Genomic DNA, 24,595 nt, shown 5'->3' with positions numbered 1-24,595 from the left:
TCTCCAAACCTTAAGGGAAAATACAACCACTGCCAACTCCAGATCATGCATGGGATATCTTTGCTCGTACTCCTTTAGTTGTCTCGATGAATAGGCTATCAACTTTTTGGCTTGCATCAACACACACCCTAAATCTTTTCTGGAAGCATCACAATAAACCACAAACTTCTCATTTTCTGTCGGCAGACTCAATACTGGAGCGGTGATCAGTCGCCGCTTCAATTCTTTGAAACTGTTCTCACACCTGTCTGTCCACACATACTTAGTCTTCTTTCTCATCAATTCAGTCAACGGTGTGGCTATCCTGGAGAACCCCTCAACGAACCGCCGATAATACCCTGCTAATCCCATAAAGTTCCTAACTTCTGGTACACTGCTCGGCTTAGGCCAATCTCTCACTACCTCAATCTTACTTGGGTCAACCAGAATCCCCTCCTTACTGATAATATGGCCTAGAAACGTGACTTGCGGTAGCCAAAACTCGCACTTGCTGAACTTAGCATATAACCTATGCTCTCTCAACTGCTGTAATACTAAGCCTAAATGATGCTCATGCTTTGTCTCTGACTGAGAGTACACCAGTATGTCATCAATAAACACAATCACAAACTTGTCCAAATAGTCGTTAAAGACCTTATTCATCAAGTCCATGAAAGTTTTTGGGGCGTTGGTTAATCCAAAGGACATAACCAGGAATTTATAGTGTCCATATCTTGTGCGGAAAGCGGTCTTTGGTATGTCCTCCTCTTTAATCCATAACTGGTGGTAACTTGACCGAAGGTCAATCTTAGAGAACATTGTCTTCCCTTGTAAGTGATCAAACAATTCGTCAATCCTAGGTAATGGGTACTTGTTCTTAATGGTCAACTTGTTCAGCTCCTTGTAGTCAATACACATCCTTAAAGATCCATCCTTCTTCTTGACGAACAACATTGGAGCACCCCATGGCGAGAAAATCGGTCTGATGAACCCCAAATCTAGTAACTCCTGCAATTGAATCTTCAATTCCCTCATTTCTACCGGAGTCATTCAATAAGGTGTCCTAGATGCTGGCTCCGCCCCTGGCGCCAACTTTATAACAAACTCGATCTCCTGCTGTGGCAGTAACCCTAACAAGTCTGTTGGAAATAAATCTTAAAATTCACGTACCAATCTGGTCTCACTCGGTCCAACCGACACAACTTTAGAGGTATCCACAATGTTTGCTATGAATCCTGTGCAACCTTCCTACATCAAGTCTCTAGCCTTCAGTGCTGAAATCATAGGTACTCATGGTCCACTAACTGTCCCCACAAATACAAAGGGTACCTCCCCTTCTGGTTCAAAAGTCACCATCCTGCGCTTGCAGTCAATCGCGCCCCGTACTTCGATAACCAATCCATCCCTAGAATCATATCGAAGTCATCCATTGCTAACTCAATCAGATCAACAGACAACTCTCTACCGTCTATCTCTACTGGCAATGCTCTAATCCATCTCCTAGAGACTACCAGTTCCCCAGTCGGAAACAAAGTCTGAAATCCCCTAGCATACAAATCACTAGGTCTACACAGCTGATCTATCACTCTCGCAAATACAAATGAATGAGTAGCCCCTGAATCAATCAATGCAGTAAAAGAAGAACCAGCACTAGAAATCTGACCTGTCACGACCGAGGGACTAGCCTCAGCCTCAATCTGGGTCAAGGTAAATACTCTGGTAGGAGCGAGGCTGTCGCTCGACTTCAGCTCCTCTTTCCTGGCTTGTGGGCAGTCCTTCTTCAAATGATTGACACTCCCACAAATAAATCAGGCCCTGATCCTACACTTCCCTTGATGTCGTCATCTGCATCGAGGACACATTGGGAAACTCCTCCAGTTGTCACCCCTGTCCTGACGGCCACTGAAAGCACCCTGTGCCCTCCTATCCGAGCTAGGAGGAAAGAAAGAGTTTGGGGCCTTTCTCTTCTGGTCACTGGGGCCACTACCCCGACTGGATCCGGTAAAAGGAGGCACCGTCCTCCTAGCATCGCACCTAACATCGCTCTCTCTCCATATCAGATCCTCGACCCACTCAACTGTAAGGGCCTTGTCCACTACCTGAGCATACATAGTAGTCCTCGAATCCAAGGTAATATTTACATCACAGGCGATCATAACATTCAATCCCAGCACAAACCGATCCCTTCTTGCCGCATCAGTTGGCACCAAATCTGGCGCAAACTTTGCCAACCGGTCAAATCTCAAGGCATACTTAGTAACTGTCATCCAGTTCTGAGTCAGGTTGGTAAACTCGTCAACCTTCGCAGCTCAGATAGAAACAGTGTAATACTTCTCATTGAAAATGTTTCTAAACTCTTCCCAGGTCATAACTGCAACATTTCTTCTCTGAGTCACTACATCCCACCAGATGCGGGCATCCTCTCTGAACATGTAGCTGGCACAAGCTACCCTCTCGTTCCCTTCCACCCTCATATAATCCAGGATAGAAGAAATCATGTTCATCCATTGCTCTGCCCGTGGTGGGTTTTGTCCACCCTCGAAGGTGGGAGGATGCTGCTTCCTGAACCTTTCATACAAAGGTTCCCACCTATTCTCCATAATAGGTTGTACTGGCACTGGCACCACAGCCTGTGGAACCTGCAACCCAATGCCCTGAGAAGGGGCCTGCTGCCTCAATTGTCAAAGCTCTTCTTTTGTTTGGTGGAGTCTAGCTTCCATTTTGGCAAACAACTGTTGCCAATTCTGTGGGGCAGGTGGAGGGTCCTGACCCTGGTTGTCATCCTCTGCCCTATTTCCACGGAGTCTGATTGATTGTCGAGGCATCTCAACAATATGCCTGCAATCAACAACGCTGCTCATCAGGCATGATAACAACATCCAAAACCACCTCCCAATTCACGTCAACCAACCATAAACAACAGTCCACAACAAAAATAACATGCAACACTCAAGGGGGCCATGCCGTAGCATCATGCATATGTTAACACATTCCTCATGCTCTATATAAAATAATCAGGCAAACAGGGCACTCAAGCACATAATTCAGTCATTACCAACCAACCCTGAATCGAGCTTGTCACTAGCAGCGAGCGTACATGCTCGGTCAATCTCCAGGAACCATAAACCTTGGCTCACTCTGATACCAAGTTGTAATGCCCTACGTCCTTAGAGTCGTTACTAAGTGAGTTTAAAATGTGCAATTAACTCGCTAATCGAGGTTTTAGGTTAAAAGTGTGGCTAAACTGTAATAAAAGTCATATAATTTAAAAACGTGGTCATTCATTGGAATTATAAAGCGTTATACATTTGGGATCCCAAAATATGGTTTAGAAATATTTACAACTCAAAAATATGATTAAAGTCGACTAAACGACAAAATTTAGATTAATACATAACATCTCCCAAAAATACCCTTGGCCGTGGCAGCCAGGAAAACCGAACATGTACACGTCGCTTCATGCTCTTCGTACTCATGGTTGATCCACATTTTCCTTACCCTTACCTGCACCATAGAGCACCCGTGACCCGAAGCCTAGGAAGAAAACTCAACACAAACAATCAACATATGCATAACTATCAATTAGCATATAACAAGGCAGCCAACATGCTAAACACATAGCGCCCATGCCATCCCAGGCGCTTTACCAGGCCCTGGGTTCGCGGTCTACACCGTGAGAATGACTCAAGCATCCGAGAAGGGTCTCACCCTAGCGACTTGCACTCCACGTGCTCAACTCCTCTCCCAGCCCCATTGTCGTACTCGGCCTTGCGCTCCACGTACTTAACACTGTTCTCGACCCCTTGTCGTACATGGCTTCGTGCCATTCTCGGCCTTCGCCGTTCATTCACAAATATGCATTACATAGCATATAATCAACAAATACAAACATAAACAATAGGGTTACAACCTACAATTCAATCACATAGGGTCGTGCCCTGCAATACAAACTATAGGGCCACGCCCTGCTCTACGGGTACAACAGTTTTCTTACTTGTGTCCCAAGCTTCCCGACCACCGATATCCTGAGCTTAGTCCCCTAGTCTGAGCCTCGCTGAAAACCTAGTCACAACGTATCAACAACATCCATCCATCAAGCCATAATCCATTAAATAACTTTGGAATGTAATTCTAGTCTCTGGGACCTTGAATTCTATCAATCCAGGTGATAAAATCCATCCCAAGCCTTAACAATTGGGTTCCCAAGCCAAAAACCTACAAAACAACCAATGTATTGAATTAGGGTCCCGACCTAGCCCCTTCAGAGCCACAACGCACCCCAAAACAGAGGCACAAGGCCTACCTTCTGGGAGATGCAGGCCGCGACATGACCATCCTGGGGCCGCGACACGCCTCAAGAACAGAGGCCTCCCTAGGCCTTCACGCACACGAGGGCTGCGGCATGCCCAGCCTTGGGCTGCAGCTTGACCCCCAAATCCAGAAAACCTCCATGCATTCCACGAGCTAACCTCCCTGAATTTCACCATCTCCGAACCTTAATCCCAGAATTCTACCTAGGACTCAATTCAAACCACATAACCATTTTATTCACCCAAAAAATCCAACAAAAAATCTCCAAAAACACTTCAATTCCATCACTTAAGTTCTAACTCCCAAACTCTAAAAACAGAGAAAACTAAACAAAAATTAAGCTTAGATCCTTACCTCTGAATTAGTTTTGGCCTGAGCTTGACTCTAGTTGCCCCAACTTCACTTCTCCCCAAGCTCAGCAAACATGAAGCTTGAATTCTTATGTTTGATTTCCCTCTCTAATCTTCAACCACCAAAGAGAGAGATGGAGAAGGAGAACCGGTTTTGTAAGAGAAAACAGCTGAGAAATTTCTATCTTTTTTCTTTTGTTCCAGTGGTTTCCCAAGGTTCTAAGTGTATATCCATTAGCCAAAAAGACTAAATTTCCTCTACGCCTATCCTCAACCCTTTAATGTCATCAAGGGCATTTCAGTCATTTGCCAAATCCCGCTAAGTCCTCGAGTATTCCTATAAATCCCCATTTAATTCCGACATACTAAATCATTGATAAGTTTCTATCCATTACTCAATAATTCTTGATCACATAATATATACCCAAAACACCCTCAGGCTCCTCCCGAGCTGGGCATTTGACCCCGTTGTGACTTTCTAGCTAAACTGCTCCCTAGGACTATCTCGGATCGTGCATCACAAATATATCACCACTCACACATGATGTCAATCACAATATACACAAATATTGCATTTATTCCATCAACGGGCTAAAATTACAAACATGCCCCTTGTAACGCCCTGGATAGCCAAGACCGTTACACTGTGTGTTTATAAAGGTGATGGACTTGCTAATCAAGTTATTTAATTAAAAACGTGTTACTGAAACTACAGTGGTACTAGGGCTAAAAGGTTTTGGTCTCAAAAGCTTCATCTTTTATAAGTAAACATTATCTTTAAAACATGGGATCCCAAAAATAATAAGATTAAGACTGTTTACAAAAGATTCAGGATCTAAATACAGTAATTAGCCACTCTAAGGCAAAACAGACTATTAAGCATTCCTTGTCCTGATCCACTCCTCGGCCATGGCGGCCGAATAGCTGACTATGTACATTCAGCCCCGCAGCTCCCCATCTCAGGGTTGGTCCAACTTGCCTTTGCCTTTACCTGCACCACGTAGCACCCGTGAGCCAAGGCCCAACAAGAAAACACAATATCAGAGCATAATCAATTAACAGACAGTCAAATATCTCATATCACATAAGCATGTTCTCAACAGACTAAGTATCCATGACAATCAGGTACTTAGCATACCAAGCATATCATTACATATCGGTAATAAATTCACAAATGATAACTAGGGTTAGCGCCCTTAGGCCACACCCTCTGTTTATCCCACTGACTCCAGCTCGCTTAAACCAAGCTCAGTGAATATTAAGTTGTCCTCGGCTACCAGTGGCCGAGCCACGCCCTGTGCACAAATATTGTATACGGCATCTTTAGGTTGTCTATTTCATGTCCCATGGCATAATACCATCTATGACATTATACAGATATCGGGAGCACTTAGTCCCATCACAAACACATAACCGGGTGCAGTTTTCTTACCTTTAAATTCACTAGCTTCGTTCACTTGGAAACTTGAGCACAATCCCTCTTGAGCCCTAGCGCACACCTAGTCACAACCATAGATCATAATCATCACCAATCCTCAAGTTCAAAACCTAACCTCGGACCAATCTTGAGCCCTCAGGAAGCCCCGATTCCACCAAACGGGGTGGTGGAATCGAACCCCGAACCCCCGGGCCAAAACCCATGAAAATAACTCAAAAACCCCTTCTGGAAACAGGGTAGCGCTACAGCGCTCTAAGGAGGGCGCTACAGCGCTACAAACAGAGCCCAAAATCATCCTAGGGTATATGGCCTAGCGCTTCAATGCCCAAAGGCTAGCGCTGTAGTGCTAGTCACAGAACAGCAAATGTTGTTTTTTCCTCCTTCGATTTTCCCCGAGCCAAACCTTACCAAAACTTCTCCAAACTTCCACCAAACTTAAAAACAAGCTTACTAACATGTCTAACTCATCCCAAGCATCCCAACCATACAAAACTTAAGCACATGCACCCCTAATCCAAGATTTCACCATAGCTGAACCTAAAACTCAGAAACTCAACAAAACCACAGAATCTCAAAGCTTGAAACCAAAGTTCCTTACCTCTGATGGATGAGCTTAGCTTAGGTTAACCTCCTCACCAGCTTGGCCTTCACCTCCTCAAAGCTCAGCTCCAATTTCCCTACAATTCCCCACCAAAACTCAGCTCAAAACCACAACCATACCAAGAACTTGAAACTGGAAAATTACCTTGAGCCTTACCTCAAATGATGAATAACCTCAGCTGGTTTCCCCAACCTGATCAAGACCTCAAGCTCACAATCTCAGCCTTAAGATCCTTTGATTCTAGCCTCAAACCCCAGAAGAAAATGGTGAAGAAATCCCAAACCGAACTTGGAGATTGCCCTGTTTTTCTTTCCCTTTTTCCTTCCCTTCTTTTCCTTTCTTTCCTTTCCTTTCTTTCCTTCAGAATTTCCAGCCCTTTATACACTTCCCACTAAGGCATAAATCCTGACTAACACCTATCCTTTATAAGCCAAATGACCACAATACCCTCCCCTATAATTCTAAATCTTTTAGTCCACCTAGGGGCATTTTGGTCATTTCGCCAAATTCCCGCTAATTCCTCGAGTGTCTCTAATATTTTTCGCTTACTTCTCGACACTTAACTAATCACCAATTATATTCCTCAATGTCAAAATAGACTCTAATATATTTTCTAAATTCCAATTTATACCCCCAGGCTCGCCCTGAGTCGGGTATAAACTCCCGTCGTGACCTTTTCGCTAGCCCGCTCACTAGGATCGTCTCGATTCATAGATTACAAATATATCCACATAATAATGTGGTCTTGACAATTTATCACATATATATATACAATTATGCCCTCAACGGGCCAAAATTACGATTATGCCCTTCTAACCTATCAGGGCCTACATGCATACTAATACACATAGTCATGCATCTCTGATATTCAAATAGTCATATAACATATTAAATCACATATAATCCAGTTATGCCCTCCCGGCACACTAATCAAGGCCCTTAAACCTTATTAGTAACTTTGGGTCGTTACACCCCTAATAACCAAATGGGGCCTACATGCATATTTAACTTACTTAAACATGCATTTCTAATCACATACTCATCAAATTCACATATTAATACAATAAATCAATTATCGCCCTCCAGGCACGCTAATCAAGGTCCTAAGCCTTATTAGCTAATTTGGGACGCTACAAGAGTAATGTGGGAAATCTCTTGGATAAGAGGTCACCTATGTGAGAGAGAAGTGGGGCCGCTTCGAAGGAGAATTGTGGGGGTCAATTTTCTAAAACCTCTTGCAAAATCATGTAGATGTTTACAGCCAAAAATGAACATAACCATGAGAACCGGAACTATGCCGAAAATAAATCTATGTGAGATATACCATTGTTTACACAAACGACAGAACAGTTCAAAGACAACACGTCTACTGATCAGTTAGTAAAGTAAATATATTCTCACAAGGGAAGGCTCAAAGACTAACACCCACCTATCCTACGTAAGTATAAATCATAGAACTCTATCACCTTGTTGCGTCGAGTCGTGTCGAGACATTGTTTCTTAATGTGGATTAATTTCATTCATGTGGGGGATTGTTGGAAAAATTGAGTGAATGAGAAATTGATGCCTAAAATTCTAATGATTCAGCAAATCACTTTCATCAATGATGAGATTATCATAATATTGTGTAATTAATTCTTATTGATTTTTAGCAAATCACTTTGGTCAAATCTAAGATTATCATAATATTGTGTGATTTATTCTAATTAATTTTTATAAAATCGCTTTGGGTAATTGATGATATTACCATAATGAGTGTGATTAATTCTTATTGATTTTCAGAAATTAAGATCTCATATTTGTGTGATATTTGGGCATTAATGCACTTAATTCACACACATTTTCAAGTCTCCATGAAGCCTATAAAAGGAGGCTCCTTATTTCATTCTAGGACACACAAATACAGAGTATCACACACAATAGTCTTGGTCTTTTTCTCTCTTCAGTCTTTGTAGTATTTTCTCGTGATATAGATAGAAGCTTTTTTTTTTGTTCGCCTAAGCAGACGCAGTGGTACTTTCGTCCTGCTTGATAGTTGTTGTATCATGGGAAGTGATTGCTCACTAATCCTCTAGCACTGTTTAGATAGAAAAGGCAAATCTGCTTTAAAAAAAATGTATTTCAGTGCCTCAACTTTGATTTATTCTTTCTGTTATATCTTTACATTTTTATTCTTCAATTAAATATATTAATATATTTTTTTTCTTCTCCGTTATATTATTTCTAACATTATTTCTAACACCTTGTATTGGTTTGAACGCGCTTAATGAAACTCTTTGCGATTGATAGTTTTGTTGTTAAGGTAAGAGTGATGTTTCCCTAATTATTAACAAACATTAAAGGTTTATATATATACATATATTATATTAATTTCTCTTCACTACTCATTTATATATAAAAATAATTATGAACCGCCATAAATTCCATTGTCAGATTCAGGAAGTTATCAGAGCACTTCAGTTTTAATTCTTTTAAATTATTCAATCATCACTAGGCTATAAATAATATATTTATATATCAACATATAGCTTGCAACGGTAAGCCTATTTGAGAATCTATCTTCCCTTTAATTTAATCAAGCTAGCTATCATAACTTCCAACGACAATTTCTTTCGTCAGTTAATGGAGCACTTCCGCTATTCAGTATATATAATAAAACTTAAACGAATCCAGATTATTTTAATCAATCTTCATATGTCATCTGAAAAGTATCAGCAATAATATATTCTACGGGGCTCTCCGGCGCACCCAAAAAAAAAAAAAAAAAGTAAATGGGTGCACTCCAATTGGAATGATTTTTCAACATAAATATTTTGTAAGAGAATATATATTGTAATTATTTAAAATATTATATAAATTATTAATAAATTTTAAATAATTTATAATAACAAAAAAAAGTTTTAAATAAGTTATTTTCTACATATATTAAAAAAAAATAGTCACACGTGCAACAAATTAAGTATATGTGATTCAATTAACGAAGTTTAAAAATCCAAATATCACTCTCTTTCTTCTTGTTTGTAGACTTCATAAAGCATTATTGTATCGACGGAAACAAACACCCAAGACTTGATTTGACAAAAATACGAAAACCCTACTACAAAATTTGGCTTTCTCGACACATTGCTGAGTGTGAATTTACGCCGACAGTTAAAAATTATAGGCATAGAGACAAAATCGACAGTTGATAATTGTCGCTATTGTTTTCAACAGTTAAAAACTATTGCTATTGACCCAACACTGATAGTTAATTTAAGACTCATACTGACAATTAAAAACTGTCACTATTGACTCCAACACCAACAATTATTAAAAGTCCAACACCGATATTTATAAACTGTCACCAAAATCCAAATTAAGAAGAACCAAAAAACATATTTCCAAAATAACTAAATTATGTAAATATATTTATAAAAATATGTATTTATTGTTAGAGATTACACGTGGATTAACTTGTTAGATGTTTTATTGGTTTTTGTTACTATTGTTTTCTATTCTAGTTCTTGATTATTCAGGCGCTTTCTCGTCGTTATGTTACAGATTCCTCTCATATAAATAACAATCTTCAGCTCATGATTTTGTGATCAAGAGTATTCACTAAAATTGTCTCAATTCTCTAAACATTTAAGACTTTTAAAACTATATTTTCTTTTATTTTTCTTATATTATTTACTTTTGTATATATATATATAGACGTTTTGATAATAATTTGTATATTTAAATTTAAATTATGATATAAACAATAATAATTAAAAAAAATTAATATATTTATAAAATTATGATTAATCAAAAATGAGTTATTTGTCAACAGAAGGCTTTTCTACCTAAAATAATTATTATGAATAAAATTAATTAATGAAAGAAATCTCTTCTTAAGTGGTTATATACATATATATATATATATTATATATAAAATGTGTAGATAACAGAAATTCTTGTTTTTAATGATTTTTTAATTTTTTTTCAGTTAACTTTAACAGAATATTCTTATATTTAACAGAATATTCTTATATTTAAGATTAAATTGTAAACATGACTTAAACTTAAATAAATAAATAATTAAACAAATTAAAATAAGATATTTTTGAGATATTTTACAATGATAATTATTTAAAAATAATAAAACCATATATTTTATAACTTAAATAAAATTTAATCAAACTTAATATTATATTAAACATATAATATATAATCCTTTATTATCACTGTCAAATTCAAAAACTAAAACAAACATAAACTTAAACAAAAATTAATTAATTAATTAATTAAAATAAGATATTTTAAAGATATTTTATGATAATTTAAATAATTACATCATATTTATTTAATCATAATAAAGACATGCATATTATTTTTTTATCTTATAAATTTGAGTGATAGTTTGTTTTTATCAAATGATTGGAGCTTTCTTTCTTCATCAAATTCACCAAAGGACATTGCGAGATATATTAGAATATAAAAATAGTTGATGCATATATACTACTGTCTACACTATGACTTTTTATATTCTTATTTTATTTCTATTATCAATTTCTTTTTAAATATTATTCTATTTTATATATATGTCATGTAATCATATAAATATATATTTATGTCAACGTTATGTTTAGATGTGATATATGTAAAGATTATTAATATAAATATTTATATATAATATAGAACTATAATTCATTTGATTATAAAAATATATTTTTTTAAAAAAGATAATGAACCAGTTTTTATTAAAATTTATATATAATGTTTACAACGTTAAAACTAAGCTACGTGCAATATGCATGTTTGCTTAGTTTTATTTATAGAATTTATTAATTATTTTAATTAAATTTATATTAATGTATATAAATTTCAAGTAAAGATCTTATTTTAATTAAATAATTTTTTTAAAGTTTATGTTTGTTCTAGTTTTTGAATTTGGGAGTGACAACAAGAGATTATATATTATATGTTTAATGTAATATTAAATATTATACATTGATTTTAAATTTAAGTTTCTTGCTAGTTTTTTTTTTTTAAATATTTGTTGTTAATTCACAGTAGATTATATTATATATTTAATATGATATTATTCTAATAAGTAAGTTTGAATTTAATTAAATTTTATTTAAGTTATAAAACATGTGATTTTATTATTTTGAAGTAATTATCATAGTAAAATATCTCAAAAATATCATATTTTAATTTGTTTAATTATTTATTTTATTTAATTTAATTTTAAGTGTTTACAAACTACTATTAAATATAAAAATATTCTATTAAATAGAAGAATATTATGTTAAAGTTAACATTAAAAAAATAAAAAACCGTTAAAACCAAGAATTTCTATTATTTACACACTTATTATATAGAAGATATATTATGTGAAAGAGATATATATATATATATAAATATATATATTCTAGATACAAGCAATATGCAGTATGCATGTTTGCTTAGTTTTATTTATAGAATTTATTAATTATTTTTATCAAATTTATATTAATGTCATATAAATTTTAAATAAATATCCTATTTTAATTAAATAATTTTTTTAATTTTATGTTTGTTTTAGTTTTTGAATTTGAGAGTGACAACAAGAGATTATATATTATATATTTAATGTAATATTATACGTGGATTTTAAATTTAAATTTCTTTCTAGTTTTTTTTAAAAAAAAAAAAAAATTTGTTGCTAATTGACAATAGATTATATTATATGTTTAATATGATATTATTCTAATAAATGAGTTTAAGTTTAATTAAATTTTATTTAAGTTATAAAATGTATGATTTTATTATTTTTAAATAATTATTATGGTAAAATATCTCAAAAATATCATATTTTAATTTGTTTAATTATTTATTATTTTAAAATAATTATCATTGTAAAATATCTCAAAAATATCGTATTTTAATTTTTTTATTATTTATTTTATTTTATTTAAATGTTTACAAATTACCGTTAAATATAAGAATATTCTATTAAAGTTAACATTAAAAAAAAATAAAAAAACAGTTAAAACCAAGAATTTTCATTATCTACACACTTAATATATGGAAGAGATATACATTGCCTAAATACTACATTAAAATATTAAATATTTTAAAGTTCGTTGGGTTAAGCTTCTTTTCAGCAAATTCTTATGGGTCCTTGTTTCTGACGCAAAATGTTTATCACTATACCTATCAATTAGTAGACAAGTTGTCCCAATATGCTAACATACACAAAGAATAGGGACCAAACCACATTTAATTATTAGAGTTAGTTCTAGCTAGGAGCCTGTTTGTATCAAAACTAGAAAGTTGGAGCTTAATACTAAAATATATATCAAATATATAATTTGTTTACTTAGCATGCTAAATCTTGCATATATTTAGCACATGCGTTGATGATGGTCGTACACAATATCAATGATGAATTCATTTTTCTAATGTTGATTTGATACAATTAAATAATAATGAAAATGAAAAGACGTTAAGTATGGAATTTGTAAAATTAAGTCAAAAATTTAATATTGGCTGTAAATGTGATTTGTAAAGGATTATGTAAATAGTCTCAATATGAAATGTTCTAGGTAATTAAAATTAATGTGAATACTTATTAAAGCATTATCTAGAAAATTTTAAAAACTGAATTTTTTTTAAATGTAAATAATTAAACAATTAGAAGAAAAGTTAAATTAAAGAATAGGGTAAAGAATTAAGTTTGAAATAAAGTATGAAAAGTACTATTAGGTATGGAAAATAGTTGTATTTTTCAAAATATTAAATTTTAGAAAAAATTTGCATAATAATAAATATTAGTAACAATTATTTGTAAATTATGAAGTTAATCATAATATTGGATTAAACTAAATGCTAATTGAAACTTATTTTCAAAATTTTATCATTTTTAAAAAATATATACCATTTTACTATTTTGATTTAGTACAAGTTGATATACATTAATTCAATTCATTAGTTAATACTAATATATATTATCATGTATTTGAAAAAATCAAGATAAAAAATCTATTGATCAGCATAAATTTTGGTTACATTTATACTCAATATGATTATTATTTTTTTCTATTTTAAATAGGTAAGGTATAATATTAAAATAATCAAATTTTAATACTAATTATCTAACAATTCAATCACGTGTCAATACGGACACGTCAGGCGATGCATCGCCTAATAGGGCCTTCGAGACCATTTGCATCTAGGCGATGCAACATCTCTTAAGAGGCGACTCATCGCCTCCCCCTCTGACTTTTGACCCTTCCAACGGGCATAAAATTGCTCCAAATGCTACCAAACTTTTTTAAGATCCTTAGATACCTCCATGTATCACTTTGAACTCAAAAACACAATTTTTAAGTGCCTACAATTGAAACTCAAATTTCATATCTTCATTATGTAAAATTCACTAAGTGTTTTATACCTAGCTTGTATAACAACACTTATCATTTGTATTTAACCAATCATAACATTTCCCCACTTGGTTAAATACACATCAACCTTTAGCTCAAATAGTTTTGGTTCCTAAAGTAAAGTGTCTTTCGACTTGAACTTTATCTTAGTGAAAATACTGCAAAGTTTTGTTAAAATCATTGGTAGCTTAAAAACTTGAACCAAGCATTCCTTATGATAAAATCAGTAATACCTCACACATCTCCACTAGATCTTTTGGATGAAACTCACAAAAATTTTGAGTATTGAAATCATTCACTTGTCAATTGGTGAACCTTTTACTTAAAGAGTTTCAGTCCCATCCCTTTTGAAGTGGAACTCACTAATTTATTCATAAGAGATTTTGTAAATGGATTCATTAAGTTCTCACTTGTCTTAACATATGAGATTGATATGATTCCATCTTGAATCAATTGTCTCACATATTCATAACTCAGACTAATATGTCTAGACTTTCCATTATACACAATATTATATGCTCTAGCAATTGTGGATTGGTTATCACAATGTATATAAATTGTTGATACCATATTCACGGTAAAAGGGATATCTAACATGAGATCCCTAAGTCACTCAACCTCTTTGCCGGTTGCCACTAGAGCTATAAACTCTGCTTCCATGGTTGAGTGTGATATACAAGCTTTCTTCTTGTGGCCCCATGAGATTGCACCTCCTCCAAGAGTAAACACCCAACCGGTGGTGCAGAGATTATCTCCCACTCCCAATATCCAACTTGCATCGGAATATCCTTTAAGTATCCTTGGAAAGTTTGTATAGTGAATGCTATATTCTTTGGTACTTTTGAGGTAACAAATAATCATCTCAATAGCCTTACAATGATTGATACTTGGCTTTCTAGTAAACCTACTATGTTTACTAACCGTATATGCAATATCTGCTCTTGTGAAATGAGCAGCGTACATTAGGCTTCCTATTGCACTTGTATATTCAATTTGAGTCACCGCTCTTCCCTCATTCTTTTTCAAACTTCATGTTTGAATCGAATGGCGTATTTGCCTCTTTGATTTTTAGATGACTAAATTTGTCAAGAATTTTCTCAATATGGTGGGTTTGACTCAATACACAAACTTCACTATTCCTTCTAACTTTGATACCTAGAATGGTATCCACCTCTCCAAGATCTTTCATTTTAAAGTTAGAAGATGGAAACCTCTTCGTTTCCATTATTCCTCTCATGTGATTACTCAAAATCAACATATCATCTACATATAGATACACTAATATGACATAGTATTCACAAGTCTTAGAATGGTATCCACCTCTCCAAGATCTTTCATTTTAAAGTTGGAAGATGGAAACCTCTTCGTTTCCATTATTCCTCTCACGTGATTACTTAAAATCAACATATCAGCTACATATAGATACACTAATATGACATAATATTCACAAGTCTTAGAGTATAAGCACTTGTCCACATTGTTGTGTCTAAATCCATTTGAAACAATGACTTTATCAAACTTCTCATGCCATTGTTTTGGAGCTTGTTTCAAACTATATAATAATTTAACAAGTCTACATTTTATGTTCATTTCCTTGAAGAACAAAACCATCTGGTTGTTCTATATAGACCTCCTCCTCGATATCCCCGTTTAGGAATGTCTCTTTGACATTAATTTGGTGAACATAAATGTTATATATAGATGATAAGGAAAATAACAATTTAATAGAAGTATTTCTTGCAACCGGAGCATAAATGTCAAAGTAAGATATTCTTTCTTCTTGTTTGAATCATTTGGCTACTAATCTAGCCTTAAAGGTTTGTATGGTGCCATTGGTATGATATGTCCTTCTAAATACCCATTTGCACACCCATTTGGAAGGTGAACCAATTCCCAAGTGTGGTTTGACATAATTGAATCTATTTCATCATTAATCTAGCATAAATGTCAAAGTAATATATTCATTCTTTTTGTTTGAATCATTTGTCTACTAATCTAGCGTTAAAGGTTTGTATGGTTCCATTGGTATGGTATTTCCTTCCAAATACCCATTTTCACACCCCTTTGGAAGGTCAACCAATTCCCAAGTGTGTTTTGACATAATTGAATCAATTTCATCATTAATTGCCTCCTTCCCAAAAGTGGAGTCCCTTGAGGACATTGCTTCTTTGCAAGTTTTGGGATCATCCTCTATTTGAAGCACTATTGGATATTACCAAGTGACTTCCTCATTATTACCTACAACAAGGTATAGTGTCTCTATTTGAGAAAAAAATTCACTTGATCCCAAATCTTTGAGCCTTTGGCTCCTTCTAGGAAATTGAGGTTGCTCACCAATCATTTTAGGAGTCTCCTCTTGAGGCTCTCTAATTTGAGTTGGTTCTATTAACTTGTTGTCATCGCATGGCATGTTCTCAAAAAACTCAACCTCTCTTGATTCAATTATCACATTAGACTCCAAGTCTAATAATCTATAAGCTTTGCTATTTTGGCCATAACCCACAAATGCACATCTTATAGCTCTTAGACTCAACTTGGTCATTTTGGGAATTGTGTTCTGGCAATAAGCAAGACATCCCCACACTTTAAGATAACCAATGTTTGGTTTCTTTCCTTTCCATAACTCATATGTAGATATATTATTTGTCTTCATGGGAATACGATTTAGAATATGACAAGCGGATAGCAAGGCTTCACCCCACAAACTAAAACTCAATTTTGAATGTAATAGCATAGCATTAATCATCTCAAGAAATGTTCTATTTTTTCTTTCCGCTATACTATTTTTTTGTGGAGTATAAGGGGTTGTACATTCATGTATTATTCCATGCTCTTCACAAAACAAGTTGAAATCATTTGAAAAATACTCACCACCCCTATCATTTCTAAGCACTTTAATTTTCCTTTCCAATTGCTTTTCAACTTCTGCTTTGTATGCTTTAAACACATTAAATGCTTCATCTTTATTCTTAAGCAAATATACATATGTAGCATCCCAAATTTGCTAATAAGGCATAGGCCCTTGATTAGCGTGTCTAGAGGGCAATAAGTGATTTATTATGTTGATATGCGAATTTAATGAGTATGTGATTAGAAATGCATGTGTTAGGTGAATTGAATATGCATGTGGGCCCCGTTTGGTTATTAGGGACATGTTTGTAATTTTAGCCCGTCGAGGGCATAAATGCAATATTTGTGATTATTGTGATTGACACCACATGTGAGTGGTTATATATTTGAGATGCACGATTCGAGACCGTCCTAGGGAGCAGTTTAGTTAGAAAGTCACAACGGGGTCAAATACCCGGCTCGGGAGGAGCTTAGGGGTATTTTGGGAATATTATAATGTGTTCGTAAATTATTGAGTAGTGGGTAGTAATTTAGTAATGGTTGGGATATGTTGGGATTAAACAGGGATTTATAGGAACACTCGGGGACTTAACGGGATTTGGTAAATGGCTAAATTGCCTTGGGGTTACTTAAGGGTTAAGGATAGGTTTAAGGGGAAAAAGGGTAATTTGGCTTTAAGGATGGATAGACTTGGCTGAGGAGAAGTCATTCACGTTTTCTACACTTAGGCATTTATCTGATTTTCTGTTGGAAGTCTAGAGAAAACTAGAAGCTAGGAAAGGAAGGAGAAGAAAGCTGATCTTCTTTGGGATCAAGGGAGGAATTCAAAGCTAGAACTTTGGGGGCTAGAAGCTTGGAACATAGGGGATTAATCCAGAGACTTATTCAGGTTCAAGGTAAGCTTATAAACCTATTGATCAATTGAAATTCTGCTGGTTTTGATTGCTAGAACTTAGGCATGCATTGGTAGGTTTCCAAGATTGGTTTTGAATGTTTGATGGGTGTAAGAATTAGTTTATGAGCTTGTTGGGATGTTTAGGCCATATGGATATGAATTCTAGACTTAATTCTGGGGTTGGCTGAAGTTTGGGGTGTGAAAAATGGGATTAAGCTTGGGGAAAACTTGAGAGAAAAGTTAGTTTTTCTGGGTTTGCAGGTCGAACCATGGCCCTTGAAGGGGCATGTCGCGATCTATGTGTGCATGAGGCCTAGGGAGGCCTTTGTTCTTGAGGCGCACCGCGACGCTGGGCTAAGCATGACGCAACCCATGTCTCCTTCCAAGGAGGTGTTTTGCCTCTGTTTTGAGGCATGTCGTAGCCCTTAAGGGGTTGGGCCGCGGCCTTAGTTCAAAGAGTTGGTTGTTTTGTAGGTTTTTGGTTTGGGAACCTAGTTGTTAAGGCTCAGGATGGATTTTATCACCCGAATTGATAAAATCCAATGTTCCAGAGACTAGAGTTGTAGCCCAAAGTTATTTAATGGATTAGAACTTGATGGATGGACGTTGTTGATGTGTTGTGACTAGGTTATCAGCGAGGCTCAGACTAGGGCACTATGCTCGGGACATCGGTGCTTGGAAAGCTTGGGACACAGGTAAGAGAATTGTTTGTACCCGTAGAGCTATGTGGTGTGTTGTATTGTGTGTATTGTTTATGGTTTGTTATGTCATATATGTGAATGTGACTGATCATCAAGAGCCGGGAGTGGCAAAAGCTGGGAGAGACAAGAGCCGGGATCGGCAATAGCCGGGAGCAGCAAGAGCCGGGAGCGGCAGAAGCCGGGAGAGGCAAGAGCTAGGAGTGGCAAGAGCCGGGAGCGGTAGAAGCCAGGAGAGGCAAGAGCCAGGATTGGCAAGAGTCGGGAGCAGCAAAGGGCCGAGAACGGTGTTGAGCACGTGGAGTGAAAGTCGTTAGGGAGAGACCCTCCTAGGATGCTAGAGTCATCCTCTCGATGCAGACCCCAAACCCAGGGCTTGGGAAAGCACTTGGGACGGCATGGCTGCTATGTGTTTAGCTTGTTGGTTGCTTCGTTATATGCTGTTGTAATACTGAACTGCTGTGATATTGTACTGCTAAGATGTTGTGTTGTTGTGCTTATGTGTTAATATGTTGCTATGATGCTATGTTTTTGTACCTATGTGCAGCTATACTGCTATGATATGATGTTGTTGTGCTACTGTGCCATTGTGTATTCTAATAACAGTTTACAGGTGGTTTATTGCCTTGAATTAAGTATTTATTTGTTGGGATAAATTATAGTATGTTGTGCTGTAAGGTTCTCTTGCTGGGCCTCAACTCACGGATGCTCTGTGGTGCAGGTAAGGGCAAGGAAAAGATCAATCCACCATGAGTTAGAGGGCATGGAGCAGTGCGTACATGTTTGGCCTATCTGGCCGCCACGGCTGAGGTATTTTGAGGAGCTGGTCATGAACATTGATTTTGTCGCTTAGGTCGACTGTAAAGTAACTTTTTGAGTTGTAAATATGTTTTTAAATAATATTTTTGGAATCCCAATGTAACCCTTTTCATGATCTAAAAGAACGACCGACTTTTTACATCGAAATCTTATTTAAACAAGTTTACATTTTAATTAACTACACATTTCAAACTAAAACCTCTATTAGCGAGTGATGAGCACGTTTCAAACTCACTTAGTAATGACTCTAAGGAAGTAGGGCGTTACAACATATGTGAACTAGTCAACATTCCATTTAGTTCACATAAGTTACTATGCATCAAATCTAACAACTTAGAGTTTCTTTCAACACTTGGAAAATGTTTCTTTACCACTTAGATTTGACACACAATTAACATTTATCATGCTCAACATTATCACAATCAATCAATCCACAATTAATTTCTCTTTTAATTGTGCTAAATCCTATATGTGCAAGTCTAACATGCCACAAATTATTTGAATTTGAGTCAAGCATATAACAAGAAGAAGAGAAAACTTTATTGTTTGAGTTATCAATGGAAGTACAAAGCTTAAACATGCCATCACAAGCATATCCCTTTCCCACAAATACATTTCCTTTGGACAAAGTAAGCTTGATATAATCTATCACAACCTTGATTCTCGTTTTGCCAAGAAAATTACCACTCACTAGGTTTCCACTCATTTTCTATACATACAAAATATTGGTGAGTAGAACCTTCTTGCCGGATGTGAAGAACAAATCAATAGTCCCCTTGCCTTCAATCATGGACCCTTTCTCATTGCCCATTTGTATCTCATAGCCTTCATTTGAAGATTAAAAGGTCTTGGCAAGAGATCTATCATAGGTAAGATGAATGGTGGCACAAGTATCATACTACCACCCATTCACCTTTCCATGGATGGCATTGACTTAGTGTTGCCACTAGCTCTTCTTTGGTCGAGTTGACTCTTGCTTCATTGTTATGGTTCCTCTTGAACCTACAATCTCTAGCAAAGTGGTCATTCTTCCCACACACAAAGCAATGTCCCTTGGAACTTTTGGCTTGCCGCTCATTCTTCTTGGGTCCTAAGGGTTTTTGACCCTTGCCCTTGTTAGGAGGATTGGCCACCACATTGACCTTTGAAGTCTCTCCATTAGAATCCTCCTCGTTCTTATCTCTAGAACGAGATTTCTCCTCAATCCTCAAGTGTTTGAGGATTTCCTCCAAATAAATTTCCTCATTCTTATGGAGGATCTTCTTCCTATAGCCTCTCCAAGATGGAGGTAACTTGGCTATTATGGCACCCACAAGGAATTGTTCTAGCAACACAATATTGAGTGTAGACAAATTATTCACAATAATTTTCAATTCATGTATTTGGGGAACAAGGGGTTTCATATCATAGAACTTAAATTCCATATATTCAGTAACAATGAATTTCTTTGTACCTTCTTCTTCAGCTTTGTACCAAGGCCTCCCAAATCTCCTTGGCGGTCTTGGTGTTAGTGTAGAGATCATACGATCAGTTTGATAGCGCATTGAGGATGTGACCCCTACATATCAACTCATCTTCTTCGTGCTTCTACCTTTATTTGATAACTCCTTGGGTGTCATCTTCCTTGGAGGGTTCATAGGCCATTAGGTCTTTATCAAGACATAGAAAAATTTAAGAGTGGTTAGCAAGAATCCGATCTTGTCTTGCCAACGAACAAAGTTAGTCCCATCAAACCTATTCAATCTTACAAAATCTTGAGTCATAAACTTCGAAGCAGAAAATGAGTTAGATTCTTCCATGATGTTGTATCTTAGATAATAGAGAATTAGAATGTCGGGGGAGAGTGAGATTACACCACCATAATAACTAGAATCTACACAAAATTATGATTGGCAGAGACCAAAGAAAGATTGCAAAGATGATGCAAACCCTAGTGTTGGAACACAATTCTTCAACCTTGATGATGCTTCAAAACCCTTGTTGAATCTATCACCTTGAACTTCTTATTTTTCAATGGAAAACACAACCAAAGGCTTATACATGATTTTTATTGTTGTCCAAATTCTCTATTTCATAGTCCACCATAGATGTTTGAGGCCTTTTCTAAGAGAAAATAGGAATTGGGATTGAACAAGCCTTAAACTCACAAAGTCAAGCACTTTCTTTATAATTTTCTTTGAGAAAACTAGAGATTCTTGAAAGCTAGAGAGATAGGATATAGAGAGATATGAGAGAGTGACCAAGTCTTCCAAAACTCTATTAGGACCCTTTTATAGTGTAGGCATCGTCATTAGGTCTAACCAATAGTATTAGAACTAGAGAACTCGTCATTTGGAGCTTAAAACACGTGTTTGTATGGAAACGTCAGGTGATGCATCGCCTACTAGTAGGCGATACGTTGCTTGCTTGGGCTTTTGCATCCAGGCAATGCAACACCTCTTAAGAGGCAATGCATCGCCTCCCCCTCTGACTTTTGACCCCTCCAACAGGCCTAAAATGGATCCAAATGCTACCAAACTTTTTGGAGATTCTCAGATACATCCATGTATCACTTTGGACCCAAAAACAACATTTTTAAGTGCCTACAATTGAAACTCAAATTCCACATCTACACTATGTTAAATTCACTAAGTGTTTTATACTTAGCTTGTGTAACAACAATTATCCTTTGTATTTAACTAATCATAATAGGTGATGGGTTCTATTACCTGTCGAGCTATCCAAAATATGGGAAGTTGCTCGAAGACATCCCAAACCACCCTCCGAACTTCAAGAGGTAGTTATTCTAGACCAGCGGCCTCCAAACATTAGCATTTTATTCTCTCCAACACATTCATAGTTTCACACTTAGCCATTTTCAGAAATTCTACTCATTTTCCAATGGTTTCTCTTATAATCCATTTTTCCATTTCCTTTTTCTTAGAGTTGTCTATGATTAACCTGATGCATCTCCCACAATGCAACAACATCAAGAGGAGATAGGCAAACTCCTGTATGGAAAAAGGTCTCTTAGTTACCTTCTACATGAATCTAAGCTCTGAGAATGTGGCATTCTCGATGATGGTGAGACTACGGCTAACCACATGTACCCCAAGTACAAGTCGTGCTTTGACGTCCCTATCCCTACATCGTTCAAGTCCAAAAAGAGATCATTTAACCGACTAGGATCCTCCTCTAAGAAAAAAAAAACCACCTCTGACAAAGAAGACACTCCTTGAGACAATTCCATGGCCTAGCATACATACGAAACCCCCTGGACCTCGAGTGAAGGTAATTTCAACAACTGAGCAGAATGGTCTCCAACCCTACTCGAACATTCCCCTAACCCCTTAGTGTCCTTTAAAGATTTTAACTAACATTTTCTTATTTGGTCGATGGTAGATCGAATAGTCCATAGGCATGATAGCAGGCTCTAGAGAGATAAGTTAAGTATACATCAAAGAATATTTGGGAATGTCATGGTTACAAATTCGGGTCGAATGACTGGAGGGATTTGTTCAAGCTCTCTCATATTCGAATAGAAGAGGAAATGAGTGATCCTAGTATTCCTCCATTAGTTCGAAAATCGAAACCCATTCCCCTTATATCCACTAACATCAGTTCGAGCACTAGTGATCATGGTAGGTCTTTTTTTATCAGTCCAAGAGGTTTTTACTAACATTCTTATTGATTTTTGAGTTTCATTCTCTAACTTATTCTTTGTTTACTGTGATTGCAGAGCTGAAATGCAGCTGATGGCTCCCTCCATGGAAAACTTACTCAAGAATCCTCCCCGAGTTAAAAGTGGAAAAAGGGGTCGAAGCAAAGAAGACGAAAGCAAAATACCTCCACCTCCTCCCAAGACCCTCTGTATTTTCTACTTTGGTACCAAAAATACTACACCAAGGTCGGAGGAAACTCCCAGCTCTTAAAAGGGCAAGGTTTATGAGGCTCCTCTTTCGACGCAGGTCCTTAGAGGCAAGGATGCCTCTGTTCTCGAGAGGGTCGTAGCGACTCCTCGTGAGAAGGAGTTTATTCTCTCCCACACTCCTGGAGACTTTGGAGCTGGGCTAGGGTCCGAGCTTTTCTCCCGAGCTGGTCAAACCTTAAGTGGCCTGATCCTTGGGGACTGGGACTGCCTAAGGAATGAGGCCTCCTCTTTAGTTCAAAACCGAGCATTGGACTTCCTTGTTTTTTCTAGTAAAGTCTAAGTGTATACATACCACTTATATTTTTATATTCTTGTTTTATAACTACAGGTGGTGACATATATTATTTTCATCATGTAGGGTCTGCTTGGAGTCTTCCAATTTTTGGAGCAAATCAATGGCGTCTCAGCTGTAGTGAAAAGAGCATGACTGAAGCTAAGAAAGCTCAAGGCAAGGCAAAGTGTAAAGTCCAATCACTGAAGAAGGCTTTGGAAGATGCTCAAAGCTAAGTCGCCTTGCTTACCCAGAAAAATAACCAGCTTGAAGAGGAGAAGAAGACATCATTCGACCTAATGGAGCAGGAGAGGGCTCAGTTTCGAAAATACCTCCTAGCTAAATAGGTTGAATACTCCGAGCTAACCATCAATCGAGTCTGGTGCTTTAATCTTGATGCAGACTTCTCTTTTCTTAGTGAAGCTCATGATGCCTTAAGTGAAAAGTTCAAAGTCCAACTCGCTACAGAAGAGGTTGCCTAGACTACAACCGCAGAGGGTAACCCTTATGACGAACTTAGAGATGAGGTCACGTCAGGAAGAAGAGCTACACCTAAAGGAGGAGTTGCCTGAGAGATTCTTCGTCAACATCCTTTGTTTGTTGGTTTATTATTTTTCCTCTTTTTTGTTTAAGGCCTTCAAGGCCATTTTGTAATTGAATCCCCTGGGCCTAGACAATCTTATGCTAAAGTTTTTTTAGCATTCATTTTGTGAAAGGGTTTAAAGCTCTTTGAGCAAAGACAATTATATGCTCAAGTTCATAAGCACTTACTAATCTCCTATATGTATCACAACTTTTATGATAGTTTGCTCAAATTTACCAAATGTTTAAATTTTTCAAGCTCTTATCATTTATGGCAGTTTCTATACTTGTTTAATTCATACAAGTATTGTTGAGTTTTTATGCATTTCTACAATTATATTTTATGTAGTTTATATGCATAAAGTTGCTCGAATTGCATGCCTGTTAAAACAATCATGCCCAATTTAAAAGATGACTACTTAAATTTGCTTTGAACAAAAAATTTCAGTACACGAAATTTAAATTTGCTTGGTTTATATATATACATTTTGAGTTAGTAAACT

The 24,595-nt window shown here is 36.2% G+C and overlaps 1 protein-coding gene across 1 annotated transcript in view; it reads left to right on the top strand.

Annotated features, from left to right (window-relative positions):
- The window catches only part of LOC133779017 (probable zinc metalloprotease EGY1, chloroplastic), a 66,920-nt gene extending 43,174 nt beyond the window's left edge, over window positions 1-23,746 (top strand). Inside the window, exons 6-7 of the mRNA XM_062219023.1 lie at window positions 23,048-23,178; window positions 23,568-23,746. Of these exons, the coding sequence (XP_062075007.1) occupies window positions 23,048-23,178; window positions 23,568-23,746 (310 nt within the window). The remainder of the gene's footprint in view (window positions 1-23,047; window positions 23,179-23,567) is intronic.
- The last annotated feature ends 849 nt before the right edge of the window (window positions 23,747-24,595 follow it).

This window comes from Humulus lupulus, chromosome 5, assembly GCF_963169125.1.
Source record: "Humulus lupulus chromosome 5, drHumLupu1.1, whole genome shotgun sequence".
Classification (NCBI taxonomy): domain Eukaryota; kingdom Viridiplantae; phylum Streptophyta; class Magnoliopsida; order Rosales; family Cannabaceae; genus Humulus; species Humulus lupulus.
The sequence above is the reverse complement of the archived record's forward strand: the minus strand, read 5'-3'. Positions and strand labels throughout refer to the sequence as shown.